The sequence below is a fragment of the Molossus molossus genome, unplaced genomic scaffold, assembly GCF_014108415.1.
Source record: "Molossus molossus isolate mMolMol1 unplaced genomic scaffold, mMolMol1.p scaffold_m16_p_11, whole genome shotgun sequence".
Lineage (NCBI taxonomy): Eukaryota > Metazoa > Chordata > Mammalia > Chiroptera > Molossidae > Molossus > Molossus molossus.
In genome coordinates this window covers 88,032,454-88,048,780 of record NW_023425346.1, presented here as the reverse complement: position 1 = coordinate 88,048,780, position 16,327 = coordinate 88,032,454, and the positions used below count along the sequence as shown (strand labels likewise).

Sequence of the window (16,327 nt, the reverse complement as noted above, 5' to 3'; positions counted from 1 at the left end):
CTCCCCCATGAAGTAGACCCTTCCACTGTTACGTGAAAAAGCGTCTGGAGCGTCTTATCTGTGCTTTTCTCAGGAGGCTGACCTTGCACGATGTTCATCCTTTTACTGGAATTATCATATCGGAGGAAAAGCATTCTATTTGTTTATAGTCAAGAGACTTGCTTCTGTCCTAGCCTTGCCCTAGTATCTGTGCTGGAGCTAGTCATTTAATTTCCATGCACTTTTGTATGAAGTGGACATTAGAAATTATGTAATCACATGCAGGTTGACTAGTTACAAACACAAAAACGTAAAAGCCAACTAAGTACAGATTATGAAGCATCAGAAAAAGAACTCAGTATTATTTGGGGAACATGTAGGTCCTGAGTCAAAGCCTGACGGAGCTTGAAAGCAGCAACGTGACTGACAGAGAGGACGGCCCCAGGGAGAGAGATGGCCTCACGCTTCGGAAGGAGCAGCAATAACCCTTGGGAAGACATTCATTTATATTTAAAAACCTTTTTTTTTTTTTTTTTTTGGTTCTTCAAGAAAAAAGCCATATTAAGGAACTAAGCAGTATTTCTTAAGTACCGTAATGAAATAGTTAAGTTTCTGTTTGTGATCCGAAAACACAATTTTCTGTGCCCAGAATTCTGATCTGAGTGTGCTGTCTTTCAGCATGGAAGAATGCGAAGCGCTCTGCACCAGGCTGGCCATTATGGTGAATGGAAGGTTCCAGTGCATTGGATCTTTGCAGCATATAAAGAGCAGGTGAAGAGCAGAGGTGTTGATTAACCTTCGGTGCAGGGTGACCAATCTCATGGTACTACACGCACCTCCAAGCATTAGCTCAGCCGCCTGCCCTGTGATGAATAGTGACATTGGAATGGCAAAGTTCATCACCGATTCACCTTAAAGTTAAATTATCTTAGTGAGGGTTGGATGTCTTTTTAGTTAATAACCCCAAAACTTACAAAGCCTAAAAGCTTTAGAAAATTAATCCAAAATACCCTCAAGAAGTAGTTTCAAAAGTTTACTCAATAACAAATGAGACCTTGATGGGTACTAGAAGACATAGATTTTTTTTTCCTTAACCTTTACCCAAGGATATTTTTCCATTGATTTTTAGAGAGAGTGGAAGGGAGGGAGGGAGAGCAAGAAAGAGAAACATCAATGTGAGAGGGACACATCGACTGGTTGCCTTTTGTACAACCTTGACCAGGGCCAGGGATGAATCTGCAACCCAGGTATGTGCCCCTGACTGGAATCAAACCAGAGACCCTTCGGTTCATCCAAGGGCCAACACTCTAACTGCCGATCCAAACCAGCCAGGGCAAAGGCATAGATTTTTTTTTTTTATTGGTACGTTCCCCTAGCAGGAACCGAACCTGGGACTCTCTGGTCCACAGGTCAGCACTCCAACTGCTGAGCCAAACTGGCCAGGGCAAGGCATAGATTTTTATCTAGCGTGTTCATTTGCCATTTGCACAGGCTTTCAGTAAGCTATTTAGCATTTTTATCACATTCCAACCTTTTAATGAAGAACACATTAGGGAAATGTGCATAAATATCATACCAACAAATTAAAATTAAATTAATATTTTATATTAGCCACAGTGCATATGAATTTATATATACTTGTTAATATCCAAACTTCACGCTGTTATACATTTATCTGTACAACTGGCTTTCTTATATGATAGTATTAATCAAGATAAGAAGAAAGGATAGAATAGAACTTATATGTTGTGACTTGTTTACAAATTCTACTCTTGCTGCTAACAGTTAACTAGTTCATCTATTTTTATCTATGTTTAAAACCCAGTGACATTAATCTTTACCATTGACACCAAATTCCTAATGACTTACCTCTCGAGACCTTGTTTACTTTAAATTAGAAAGTATTTAACCCCAGAACCTGACATCAACTGCCAATTCATGGACGTCGAAGAGAGCCAAGATTTTATGTTTTGTGTTTAATGCACCTATTTGCCCAGAGTCTGACTTTATATAGTGGTAGAAATAAAGTTTTAAAAATCATGGCAGTTCACTATTTCCAGTTTGCAGCATGCTCTGAACATTTATGACAAAATGACAGTCTTTATATAAGAAAAAGGGCTGTAATGGTCAGCTTGGGTGCTGTTTCATTATCTAGAATTCCAGGGGAGCTATTTCAGCAAAATGTAACTTATATTGTGTTTTGCACTTTCTCTTTCTAGGTTTGGACGAGGATTTACTGTCAAGGTTCACGTGAAGAATACCAAAGTTCGCATGGAGGCCCTCACCAGTTTCATGCAAATGCACTTTCCAAAAACATACTTAAAAGTAAGTCCGTGGACAGACAACAGGGTGGTGAAGGCCTGAGGTGGGATGGGCACTAGGAGGAGGGGCAATAGGGGAAGAAAAGGATACTCGCAACAATAAAGATTTAATTTAAAAAAATCACTATAATACTCTCAACAATAAAGATTTAATAAAAAAAATTTTAAAGTTAAGGCCCTGACCAGTTTGGCTCAGCAGTTAGAGCATCAGCCCACAGACTGAAGGGTCACAGGTTTGATTCCCGGTCAAAGGTGCATACATGGGTTGCAGGTTTGATCCCCAGCCCCTGTTGGAGTTGTGTGAGCAACAGTCAGTCAATGTCTCTCTCTCTCTCTCTCTCTCTCTCTCTCTCTCTCTCTCTCTCTCCCCCTTCCACTATATCTAAAAAAAAAAAAAAAAAAAAAAAAAAATCAGTGGAAAAATATCCTTTGTGAGGATTAACAAAAAAACAAAACAGAAACAAAAAAGTAGGTAAAAGATTATCCTGCCTTTTTATCCTGCTTTTACTGATTTTGATAGTCTAACATCGTAGTGGAATTTTGCCATTTTCAAGTTGACCTTAGCTTTATTGTTAATCTTAGTATATTTGTTAGCTAAATATGTATAAGATACTCTGAAGCACACTTACTATAAACAAATAGGAATTTCAAATTATTCTATTCTTCAAATATAATTACAAAAATTATATTTTTGTAGCTATTAAAAGTAATGTCGTCTTTTCACATACCTTTATTTAGTTCTTCCTCACAAAGGCCTATGGCCATACTCTATTAGTCTTTGAGTTGTATACATAACTAGTTTACTAGTTATATATGTTAGGGAACTGAGGGATGGCAAATATGATATGACCACATGCATTTCTTTTTTTTTCCTTTATTGATTTTAGAGAGAGAGGAAGGGGGAGAGAGAGAGAGAGATAGAAACATTGATGAGAGAGAACATCGATTGGCTGCCTCCTGCATGCCCCCCATTGAGGATCGGGTCCACAACCTGGGCATGTGCCCTGGCTGGAATCAAACCAATGACCTCTTCGTGCCTGGGTCAACATTCAACCACTGAGCCGCACTGGCCGGGCCAAGTACATATCTTTTTTTAAAAAAATTAGAGTTCCAGAATGTCACAGCCTGAAGAGAGTATCTCCTTTGCTCCCCTCATTTAAAAGATAAGCCCACAAAAGTTTGAGTAGAACTGCTTGGAAATGAAGTTCTTAGTCCCACATTGTTTATTCATCCACAGGATGGACACGTAGAGATATATGTCTATATAGCTCACAGAGTTAAAACTTAAAATACATGCACTTCACCAAAAAAAGGTTATCATTATGTAACATCCTCAATGTATATGTAATTTGTACAAGATAGCTCTAGCAGATGCTCATTTTAAAAGGAAATCATGTGGTGAAAAGAAACCAGAAGTCTTGGGATGCGGCCAAGTGGTCCCTGTGCGATTTCCAGCAAGACAGTTAAAGTCTCTGAGACTCATTTTTCTCACTTGTAAAGTAGCAATAATAGCATCCACGTCACAAGATTGGTATGAGAAACAAACCACCAAGATACTTCTGTAAGGAACCATATTAACGTGAAGAGATTGGAGACAGCAAAATAGAGTGTGTTCTTAAAAACAATTATTTTATCTCTACAAAATACCTTTGCCTCAACCTCCCAAGCTTTGGCTAACTTCTCTAGGAAATAATAGCTTTTACGATTCTTATCAAAGCCCATTTTCTATCATCTAAATTAAAATCAAATGTAAAAATTAAAGGACACTTTCCTTGCACAAATCCCATTGGTCATAGTGCGTTTTCCTTCGGTGAATTTACGGATTGAAGTCTGTGCTTATTCACTGAGTGATAAAATTGCGTTCACCCTGGTCTGCTCCTCACGGGACCAGGGCTACACTAGACAAATGCAGGGATAATAAAAGTCTTACTTCCTTTTAAACAGACCATTCTTTACAAGTATCTGGTGGTTTCTAGATACCCAGGAGGGAAATAGCAAGAACAACAATTTGGGAGTGAAATTCAGAGCCTCATTGCAGTGACCGGTGTGACGTGAAAACAAGCCGATGGGAAAGGCAGCCAGTGGACAAAGTTGTGAGAGGAGGGGTTTCCAGAAACCAAAGTATTTTTTTTTTAATCCTCACTCGAGGATATTTTTCCATTGATTTTCAGATAGAGTGGGAGGGAGGGAGAGAGAGAAACATCAATGTGAGAGAGACACATCGATTGGTTGCCTCCTGCATGACCCCAGCCAGGGCTGGGGACAAACTGCAACGGAGGTACATGCCCTTGACAGGAATCGAACCCGAGACTCTTTGGTCTGTGGGCAGACGCTCTAACCACTGAACCAAACCAGCCAGGGTGAGCAACAGAAGTCTTAAAAACCAGGCTGAAATACACAGTCTTGATATCACCCATATAGGCCACGGGGTAGATTCTGGAGTAAGAAAACATCCTGATTAAACTAGTGCTTAGGAAAGATGACGCTAGCTGCTTGGGGACAGTGTACGAGTATATAGTTTCTAGGTTTCTGGAGAGGCTGTTGCTAACAGATGTGGAGTGATGAGCCTCGGGTTAATGACATTAATGGAGAGGACGGCTTAAATTCGAGAGTTGCTTTAGATGAAAAGTAAATGGGATATGATAACGGATTAAATATGCAGAAAAGCAAGGTAGTTAAAGATACTCCTAGGAAATAAGAACAGATTGCTAAGTAGATGCTAATGCTGTGTGTGGACTAACATAAAGAAACGGAAGAGATCTTTAGGGTGAGTTGTGAAAAAATATAGTGTTATTTGAATGAGGTTTTCCCTGGGCAGTTCTGCTGAAATCTAGCCTCTTTAGCCAACATAAATTGAGCAGCTAATCCTTGGCCCTTTAGAAGAATTCTAACATTTAACACATGAAATCTCTAAAAGTAATTTCCGCAAAAGCTTACGTGAGCTGGGAACATAGTCTGACCCCCGAACTACCATCCCATAGTATCTTTTTCCAGCTAGAGTATAATGCCTTTTTAAGTGTACACGAATGTAGAATGCTTTGGAATTTTCATTGGCTTTTTAATTTGGTTTCTCTTTGGCATTCATAAAACTTTTCATCTCATCCTTGCAAGCTGTTAGCTTCGAAACATACCCGTTATTTACACTGCAGGGTCGTTTTCAGTGGAATGAATTTCAGTATTTTTCTTGGCTCTTGCTCAGATACGACTAGTCAAGTCAACATTACCCGGCACTGCAAAAGACATTTTTTCCTTTGGTTCCCACAGGATCAGCACCTCAGCATGCTAGAGTATCACGTACCAGTCACGGCAGGAGGAGTAGCCAACATTTTTGATCTGCTGGAAACCAACAAGGCTGCTTTAAATATCACCAATTTCTTAGTGAGTCAGACGACTCTGGAAGAGGTAAGCTAGAGACCACAACCCATGTGCACAATATCATGTTAATTATTACACATGCTGTTTCTTTCTTGTCGATAACATTCCATTCGTTTTTAGTTGAAGCAGTATCTAATCTCGCACCTGACAAATTTAGCTGAATTTATTTCTAACCACATTTGGGGATCTCGGGCTGGGGATGTTAAAAGCATTGACTCGTTTTAATACAGAAAAGAAGATATTTTTTTCTTTCTACAAGATATCTCTAACCATCAAATTGTGTGTCCATGTGAAGCACCAAAATATTACTTCCACCTATAAAAACAAAACACTTTCCTTACTTTCTCCTTGAGAGGTTTCTTAAATAATGTTTGTACTGATTGGCTTCCTGGATTAGAGATGATGGGAGTATGGAGAACGAATTTGGTGCCAGATTTTCAGGTCTGCCGGATGCAGGCAGCCAAAGCAGCAAAGGCAGAATTCTTCTGCTTTGCCCACGTCATGTCGTCATGTCTTAATTACACTTATGCTCAATAACTCGAGGCCTCATGGGGCCTCTGTATCACCTCTGTGCTATCAATTTTGTTTGGCTTAAGCAGTCTGATGTGTAGAACATCTGATTGTGTCTACCACTAAAATGGGTCTGAAAGTGAGGCCCTGAGTTAATAAATGCTGCTGCACTTTGTGGACAATTTTTTATGCAGCTTTAGGCAAGTGTGGCTTTTCTTTCTTCATTTTTTTTTTTTTTAATCCTCACCGGAGGACATACTTTCATTTTTCCATTTTTTGTTCAGATAAAGTGGAAGGGAGAGAGAAGAAGAGAGAGAGAGAGAGAAACATCAATGTGAAAGGGACACATCGAGTGGCTGCCTCCCACATGACCCAACCAGGGCCGGGGACAAACTGCAACCAAGGCACGTGCCCTTAGTGGGAACCAAACCCCAGTCTCTCTGGACCGCAGGCCGACGCTCTAACCGCTGAGCCAAACCGGCCAGGGCAAGTGTGGCTTTTCTAATACAGAATATTTAGCCTTTGAACTGTAACCAGCTACCATCTACCATGGCTGGCAAAAAATAGACTCTCAATATTTTCTGGATAAATCAATGACTAATAGATTTAATAATGTTAAACAAAGTAATAAATGCCTGCCTATTAAATATTTGGCTTACTGAACATAATGTTAATGTGAGACTTTCATACAAATTCTATTTTAGTGCATTAACTTTCAAATGAGTGAAATCTCTCTCCACATCACCATACAAGCATTAGATAAGGGCCTGGGTAGGGCTCCTGGTTCATACTTGATAGAGATATCGATGTAGAGCCTGTAGGTACAGAGACTCAATTATAATGTCAGATTTCTATTATGATTATAAACACAATTATAGTTGTAGATACAGGTATTATTTTCAAACTCCAATTAAATTTGAATATCTAAAGAAATGACTTCTTGTAAGAGTGTGTATATATGTATGGGCATGGCCCTATGAAATCTAATATTTTATTTCTTCTCTCAAGTGTGTGTGTGTGTGTATGTGTGAATTAACCATATTTCTTCCTTTGGTTTACCAAACACTAATGGCTTTATTTCCCTCAAAAAAATCAGGTTTTCATCAACTTTGCCAAAAGCCAAAAATCCTACGGACCTGCTGATACCAGTAGCCAAGATTCAGCCATAAGCGTTGACACCCAGGATGACCGGCTGTAGTCTCAGCAGTACCTCCAGCAAACTCAATCTCGCAAAACCAGTGGCTTCATTTTGAGGAAGAACCGCAGAAAGCACCACTCCCTTGAAGATACTACTTCCCTCCAACATCTGAACTTTAAAGTATTATACTGTATAGAAAGTTACAATTATGTAAGAGTAGCAAGCTATCTGTAAACGGAAAGTTTTCTTGCTAAGGTCACTGAACGTTGTTGCTACTGAAATGAATTCCTATATACTCAACACTGTGAGCATGCTAATGTATATGCTAGTGGTTTTTATGCAAAGATGAACCACCGGAAGATGAATGTCTTAATTTATTACTTTCAATAAAAAAGAGAGCTTAAAAGGCATGGTTATTAGTCGTTGAACAGTAAGAGTGGAAAAGAAAAGTAAGATAGATTGGGGAAGGTGGAACTGGGAGAGCAAACAAAATAATTTATTTCCAGAAAATAACAGAATGAAAATCATCATGAATACATGAATCTCCTGTGGTGTGCGAAGTGCTACGGGCTCAGTAAGCAGTGGGCACGATGTCTACAGGGAATATGTCATTTGCTGAATCTGCAAATACTTGGGGACATATTGACCCCCCCCCCCAAAGGCTTTCTACAAGAATGCCACAGAAGGCAGTTTACCCTGGTGGTAAACAGGACTTGGACTTTTCCTGCCTTGACAGTAGGCAGGCGGAGGGCAGAGCAAGGGGCTACTGCTCTTGGGGAAAATGGGTGTGTCAGCTCGGCAGGTGCAAACCCTGAACCGGTAGAGAATCCATGTGCTGCTGGCAGGCAAGCTTTCATTTAAGCTCTTCCAAAAGCCTCATATTCTGGGTCTCTCTGCAGGAAAGATTCCTGTGGAGAAAAAATGAAGATGAACATAATTTTCAGCTAATTACTCGACTGACCCAGAATCAACTTAATGGCTACAGGATTGACTTCGTAATAATGCCAAATAATGTGGCCCTCAGGGAAGGTGCTTTATGTAACATTTGCTGGTGTGTGTGTGTGTGTGTGTGTGAGCATACATGTGTGCATGTGTGTGTACAAGTTTGCCAGCTTTGGCACAACTGTTTCTGATTCAAATATCAATAAACTCAAGATTCAGAAAAAACAATTCACGAAGTCATTTAATTTTGTACTGGGAGAACCAGGAAACTAAAAGCAAGGTCCCATGTTATATGCTTCTGCTTTCCACTCTCATCCCATCTTCCACTCTCATCCCTCCCTCCACTCTCATCCCTCCCTCCACTCTCATCCCATCTTCCACTCTCATCCCTCCCTCCACTCTCATCCCTCCCTCCACTCTCATCCCTCCCTCCACTCTCATCCCTCCCTCCACTCTCATCCCTCCCTCCGCTCTCATCCCTTCCTCCACTCTCATCCCATCTTCCACTCTCATCCCTTCCTCCACTCGCGTTCCTTCACCCTTTCCCTCCACTCTCTTCCCCTTCCTCCACTCTCATCCCTTCCTCCACTCTCATCCCATCTTCCACTCTCATCCCTCCCTCCACTCTCATCCCTTCCTCCACTCTCTTCCCATCTTCCACTCTCATCCCTTCCTCCACTCTCTTCCCTTCCTCCGCTCTCTTCCCTTCCTCCGCTCTCATCCCTCCCTCCACTCTCATCCCTCCCTCCACTCTCTTCCCTTCCTCCACTCTCTTCCCTTCCTCCACTCTCATCCCTTCCTCCCTCTCTTCCCTTCCTCACTCTCATCCCTTCCTCCACTCTCTCCTGTCCTCCCACTCTATTTCCCTTCCTCACCTCTTCCCTTCCTCCAATCTCATCCCTCCCGCCACTCTCATCCCTTCCTCCACTCTCTTCCCGCCCTCCACTCTCGGTCCCTTCCGTCCCACTCCTCAGTTCCCCGGCCTCCACTCTCTTCACCGTCCTCACTTTCATTTCCGTCCTCCACTCTCATCCCTTCCTCCACTCTCTTCCCTCCCTCCACTCTCTTCCCTTCCTCCACTCTCATCCCATCTTCCACTCTCATCCCTTCCTCCACTCTCTTCCCTCCCTCCACTCTCATCCCTCCCTCCGCTCTCTTCCCTTCCTCCGCTCTCTTCCCTTCCTCCACTCTCTTCCCTTCCTCCACTCTCTTCCCTTCCTCCACTCTCTTCCCTTCCTCCACTCTCTTCCCTTCCTCCACTCTCTTCCCTTCCTCCACTCTCATCCCATCTTCCACTCTCATCCCTCCCTCCACTCTCATCCCTTCCTCCACTCTCTTCCCTCCCTCCACTCTCATCCCTTCCTCCACTCTCATCTCTTCCTCCACTCTCACCCCTCCCTCCACTCTCATCCCTTCCTCCACTCTCATCCCTTCCTCCACTCTCATCCCTCCCTCCACTCTCATCCCTTCCTCCACTCTCTTCCCTTCCTCCACTCTCTTCCCTTCCTCCATTCTCATCCCTTCCTCCACTCTCATCTCTTCCTCCACTCTCTTCCCTTCCTCCACTCTCATCCCTTCCTCCACTCTCTTCCCTTCCTCCACTCTCTTCCCTTCCTCCACTCTCATCCCTTCCTCCACTCTCTTCCCTTCCTCCACTCTCATCCCTTCCTCCACTCTCATCCCTTCCTCCACTCTCATCCCATCTTCCACTCTCATCCCTCCCTCCACTCTCATCCCTTCCTCCACTCTCATCCCTTCCTCCACGCTCATCTCTTTCTCCACTGTCTTCCCTTCCTCCACTCTCATCTCTTCCTCCATTTTTTGTTGAGTATAAATAATGCATAGATAAACCTTTGGAGTAGAAGGTGTAATTCTGAGACAATGTAATGTCTTTAGGAGCACAAACAACAACAACAACAACAAAAAGTCAAGCTCCATAGAAGAATAAAGGGATTGGAATTTGTTTATGGTTCATTGTGTTTGTTGTGGTGGTTGGTTGCCTGCTCACTTCTGAGCAATGGTAGGAAGGGAAACAAAGGGAAAGGAGAGAAAGGAAGTAGAGGAAGGAGGAACCAGTAAGATGGTGAAAGGCTGAGTACTGGAGAGAGATATAAGTCTAGTGAGGAATTGGAGAGGTTGAATGGGCTTTTAAACTGTGAATATCCAAATGTGTTTTTACCTTTATTTGTTGTGCAACCATGCTGTGGACTTTACTCATGAGTCCTAAATCATCATCAAAGTCAGCCACATGTACAAGTGCTTTATATGAATGCGCATCTAGTGGAAACTGAGGGAGGGAAATGCTAATGTCTCCTATGAAAGGGGTGGAGAACAATGACTGCCTTGCCATGGAGGAGAAGCCTAGCAGCAGAGGAGACCATGAAATAGAGAGCCCCCGGTATGTGCAGAATGGAGCTTCTGAACCCGCAGAACATGAGCCTTGGGCTTTCCAGTCCATCTTATCTACCTCTCAGCAAGCAGCGAAGCCTAAGCTGGCCTCGGGATGGCAGCACTTACACTTCTTCTGAGTGTTTGTTTAGTATTTCCCTCACTGTATGTGAAGCTCTATGAGTACGGAAGATCTATTTTATCTTTCTATTTTTTGCACCCATATTTACACACTCAATAAATATTTGTGACACTCAATGAATATTTGCTGGTTAAATGGATAAATAAATGGTGAACAGAATTTACAGTGATTTGACCTGGATGGAAGGATGTTGGTATCTTCTTTGGAATCAGAATTCTAATGCTTTGTTTTTGTACATTTCTGCATATGTATTTCTTCTTTGTCTTTTCACCTGTAAGGATGTACTGTATAACAATTTTATTGTACATTTTTACATATAAGGAAGGAACATACATTAAAAACTATTTGAAACCATGTTCCTTTGGGCTTCTCTGCAACGGAGGGTGGGGGTAATGAGTCAGGCTTACATGTTCTTGCTTCATTTAGGTAAGCTTATGAACATGTTGTTGTTTTTTTAATTAAAATTTTTTTCCTGATTTTATTACTTATTTATTTATTTTTAAATATGTTTTTATTGATTTTTTTAGAGAGAAAAAAAGAGAGAGAGAGACAAACATCAATGTAAGAGACACATCAATCTGCTGCTTCCTACCCACCCCTACTGGCGATTGAGCCTGTATCCTGGGCATGTGCCCTGTCTGGGAATAGAACAGGGACCTCTTAGTCCATGGGATGATGCTCAATCCACTGATGCTCAAGCCACTCAGCCAGGCTATTTTTTATATTTTTTAATTACAGTTGACATACAATATTATATTAGTTTCAGGTGTATACTCCAGTGATAAAATATTATACAATATACTAGGTGATTATCCCAATAAATCTCGTATCTGACACCATATATAGTTATTAGAATATTATTGACTATATTCCCTGTTCTGTAGTTTACATCCTTGTGACTATTCTCTTACTACTAATTTGTACTTCTTAATCCCTTCACCTTTTACATCCATCCCTCCAACCTCTCTCTCATCTGGCAACCATCAAAATGTTCTCTGTATTTATGAGTTTGTTTCTGTTCTGCTTATTTATTTATTTATTTATTTTTATTTTTGTATCCTCACCCAAGGACATTTTTTTGTTTTTTGTTCAGATAGAGTGGGAGGGAGAGAGAGGAAAAGAGAGAGAGAGAAACATTAATGTGAAAGGGACACATCGAATGGCTGCCTCCCGCACAACCCCAACCAGGGCTGGGGACAAACTGCAACTGAGGTATGTGCCCTTAGCGGAAACCGAACCTGGGTCTCTCTGGACTGCAGGCCGATGCTCTAACCACTCAGCTAACCAGCCAGGGCTGTTTTTTTATTTTTGTTTTAAAATTCAATTGTTGATAGATATGTATTTATTGCCATTTTATTGTTCATATTTTTTATCTATTTTTCTTCTTCTTCCTCTTTTTAAGGAAGACCGTTTAACATTTCATGTAATATTGGGTTGGTTGTCGTGAACTTCTTTAGCATTTTCTTGTCTAGGAAACTCTCTATTTGTCCTTCAATTCTAAATGATAGCTCTGCTGGGTAGAGTAATCTTGGTTGTAGGTCCTTACTTTTCATGAGTTTGAATATTTTGTCCCAGTTCCTCTGGCCTGCAAAGTTTCTGTTGAGAAATCAGCTGACAGTCTTATGTGAACTCATTTGTAGGTAACTAACAGCTTTTCTCTTCCTGCTTTTAATATTCTCTCTTTATTTTAACCTTTTGCATTTTCATTATGATGTGTCTTAGTGTGTGCCTCTTTGGTTTCATCTTGTTTGGGTCTGTCTACACTTCTTGGATTTGTATGTCTATTTTCTTCACCAAGTAAAGAAAGTTTTCTGTCATTATTTTTTCAAATAGGTTTTCAATTTCTTGCTCTCTCTCTTCTCCTTCAGCATCCCCATGATGTGAATGTTGGTATACTTGAAGTTGTCCCCAAGACTCCTTACACTATCTTCACAGTTTTGGATTGTTTTTTTTCTTTTTGCTGTTCTGATTGGGTGTTTTTGTGCTTCCTCATATTCCAAATTGTTGATTTGATTCTGAGCTTCATCTAATCTACTGCTGATTCCCTGTAAATTATTCTTCATTTCAGCTACTGTATCCTTCATTTCTGACTGGGTTTTTTTATGGCTTCTAGGTCCTTTCATGTTGTTGAAGTTCTCACCAAGTTCCTTGAGCATTTTTATAACCATTGTTTTGAACTCTGTATCTGGTAGTTGCTTGCTTTCATTTTATTTTATTCTTTTTCTGAAGATTTCTCTTGTATTTTTTATTTGAGACTTGCTCTTTGTCTTTTAAATACAATTACAGCAAACCAAAATGAATATTTCTTTTGGCATAATTTGTTGCAAAGTTAATCTTATCATTCCTTTCCTTGTAAACCTAGACTGGTATTTTTTTTTTTTTTAATCCTCACCCGAGGACACCTTTCCATATTTTGGTCAGATAAAGTGGGAGAGAGAGAGAGAAAAAAAAAACATCAACGTGAAAGGGACACATTGAGTGACTGCCACCCACATGACCCAACCAGGGCCAGGGACAAACTGCAATTGAGGTACGTGCCCTTAGCGGGAATTGAACCCGGGTCTCTCTGGACCACAGGCCGACACTCTAACAGCTGAGCCAAACCAGCCAGGGCTGGACTGGTATTCTATAATATCTAGGATGAAGTGCAGACTCCTTCACTGATCCTCAAAGTATTTTATAATCCAGCCCTCAATGCTTTCACCTCTCTTCCTCATGTAGTCTATGCTCCAACTTTAGTGAATATTTTTCTATTTTCTATTATGTCAGATCTCAGTTCTGTGCTACTTGGTTCATACTACTTCCTCTTGAAAGAGCACTTTCCTTTTATCTAGAATCTCCTGTTCATCTTAACCACCATTCGTCTCGTGTGTCTTCTTTCTTTAAAAAAATTTTTTTTCTTTATTGATTTTAGAAAAAGAGGAAGGGAGAGGGAGAGAGAGATAGAAACATCGATGAGAGAGAACATCAATTGGCCGTCTCCTGCATGCCCCTCACTGGGGATCAGGCCCACAACCTGAATATGTGCCATGACCAGGAATCAAACCGGTGACCTCTTAGTGCATGGGTCGATGCTCAACCACTGAGCCACACTGGTCAGGCACTGTGTGTCTTCTTTTTAAGGACACCTTCCCAGAGAGTCTCTGGTAGAGTTCATTGTTCAAGCATCTGTTACAAAAGAATTTTGTTCATGCCCCTGCAGAATCATTTCATGTTGCATTATAAACCATATTTATATGTGTTTTCTTTCTACACTCTAAGTTACTTAGGAGTAGTGAACTCTTTTTCTCCATCATTGCATCTCTCATATTCAGCATAATATCAACATATTGGTACTCAATAAATCTTTGAAGGACCAAGGAAGTCTATTTCAATTTACAAATATTTTTATAATTTTTGCTTTAACTTTTTGCAATTATGTTAGTTTAGTTTTAGAAAACTAGCTATGAAAATTAAAGTAACTGCTGGGGAAACTAATTAAATTAAAATGTTGATTTTGCATAAAGCATACTTCATTAAAATGTCAAGTGTTGGACATATTACTATTATTATGAACAGCACTGCCTAATATGGAATTTTTTACAAGTATGTTAAAATAAAAAATACTTTAAACATTTAAATACTTTCACCCAGATAGAGTTATGCTTAGTCACTCCTATTGCATACGGGAAAAACAAAACAAAACAAAAAACTAAGGTAAGACATATGGTTACAATAATAGCAGCTACCACTTACTGACAGTTTGTTATATGTGAAACACTGGGTCAGGTGCACCATATTTATTCCAATTTAATTCTTACAACATACTTTGAACTTAAGATCCCCCCTTTTTTTAATTGATAAGGACACTGAAGGTCATTATCTTGCCCTTCTATACAGCAAAGGAGGAAATTTGACACCAGGGACGATGGGCTAACATAACCCCCATGGAAAAACAAAAAACCTTAAATATGTTGACCAAGATACATAAATTCACTAATAATTTAGAAGTGAGTTGTGTTCATGTCTATGTTGATCCCATAAGGGAACCACTGGTCCTGGTGGCTCTAATTACTGCTCCATTGCATAGTGCAGCACAGGTCTCTACAAATGAGAAGCCTCTGTCCCTGACCCTCCTCTTCCACCAGAAACCCGAAGGAAGGACTTGAGCCTTCCATCTGCCCCTCTCATATTTCTCACTGGGAAGCCCAACCATCTTAACTAGACATGTAAAGATTTACTCATTATTTACATATATTCGAGTGTGGGTGGGACCTGTGATCCCCACTGGTCAGAAGGGGATTACATTACACAAGATTGTAACATGTCTTACTAGGATCCTCTCTCCCTTCCTGGCTTTAATAAAGTAAGAGGCCATGTTGGGGAGGCCCACGGGCAAGAAATTGCAGGCAGCCAGCCTCCAGCCAACAACAGCCAGGAGCGGGGGTGCCTCCCGCTGAGAGCCAGCCAGAAACTGAGACCCTCAGCCTGACGATGTGCCAGAAACTGAAAGCTGCCAACAATCACCTGAGCTTGGAAACAGAGCCTTCCTCAGTTGAGCAATCAGATGACAAACCAGCCCTGGCCGACACCTTATTTGCAGCCTTGTTTGATAACATTTTTCTCTTAAATAATTCTTCGCAAAGTAGGCACCTTTAGTCATTACTCACTTAAGTGTGTAATTAAAAATCCTAGTCACCTGATTTTCAAGATGATTTTTCTCCCTCTCTCCCTTTAGTTAATTTTTGTTTACACCTATGCCATTGTTATAAGTTACTGAAGGTCATTCTCTGCATCTATCACTACTTTATCAGCCACTGATGGGCTAATCTCAATTTTATAATAGCTAACATTTATATTGCAAGGTTTATAACAGCATTTTTCACAAAGCAACTTTATATGTATAAAATTATTTGAAGCTCACAGCAACCCTGTGAAGTGTTATTGTCCCTAGATGGAGAAATAGGATCAAGGGGATTATGTAACTCACTTCAACAAACACAATGTATTAAATTATAGTAGCAAGCTATATTTTTTGTTTGCCCTACATTATTTTATGATTTATATGGTGTTCTTGCTCCTGTTCAAGGTTGTCTCAATGAGGCTGTCAATGATGGTGGCCCCACTATATCCCAGCAATTAGGTTGGACACAGGACCTATGATTAGTTTAGTGATTGACATGTGACCCCAGCAAAGTTAGTCAACCATTCTTTATTAATATTTACATTTTGAGAGAGCTATTTCATTTTTCTGGGATTGCTATACTGAGTGGAGATGAGTCTAGGGCTCCCAGGTACATCATGCCCCTAATATCAGAAAGAGCTTGCATACTAAATAAAACAGAGACAGGCAGAGTGGACAGTGAAAAAATAAACCAAATCCTGATGACTTTTTTTAACCACAGGATCCAGCCAAGCCTGAAGGACCCTTCTGGAAGCTGTGGAGGACACACCGTGGCGAGGCAAAGTGCAAGCTGGGCCGACCAGGAAGCCAGTGCAGCAGAGTAAGGTGGGAGCAGCGATGGTTAGAAGTCAGTTCTACTTATAGAAGGC

At 40.8% G+C, this 16,327-nt stretch overlaps 1 protein-coding gene across 1 annotated transcript in view; it reads left to right on the top strand.

Annotated features, from left to right (window-relative positions):
- ABCA12 (ATP binding cassette subfamily A member 12) overlaps window positions 1–7,383 on the top strand; it is a 172,242-nt gene extending 164,859 nt beyond the window's left edge. Inside the window, exons 50-53 of the mRNA XM_036254540.1 lie at window positions 658–750; window positions 2,199–2,304; window positions 5,565–5,702; window positions 7,282–7,383. Coding sequence (XP_036110433.1) covers window positions 658–750; window positions 2,199–2,304; window positions 5,565–5,702; window positions 7,282–7,383 — 439 coding nt within the window. The remainder of the gene's footprint in view (window positions 1–657; window positions 751–2,198; window positions 2,305–5,564; window positions 5,703–7,281) is intronic.
- Window positions 7,384–16,327: the final 8,944 nt, after the last annotated feature.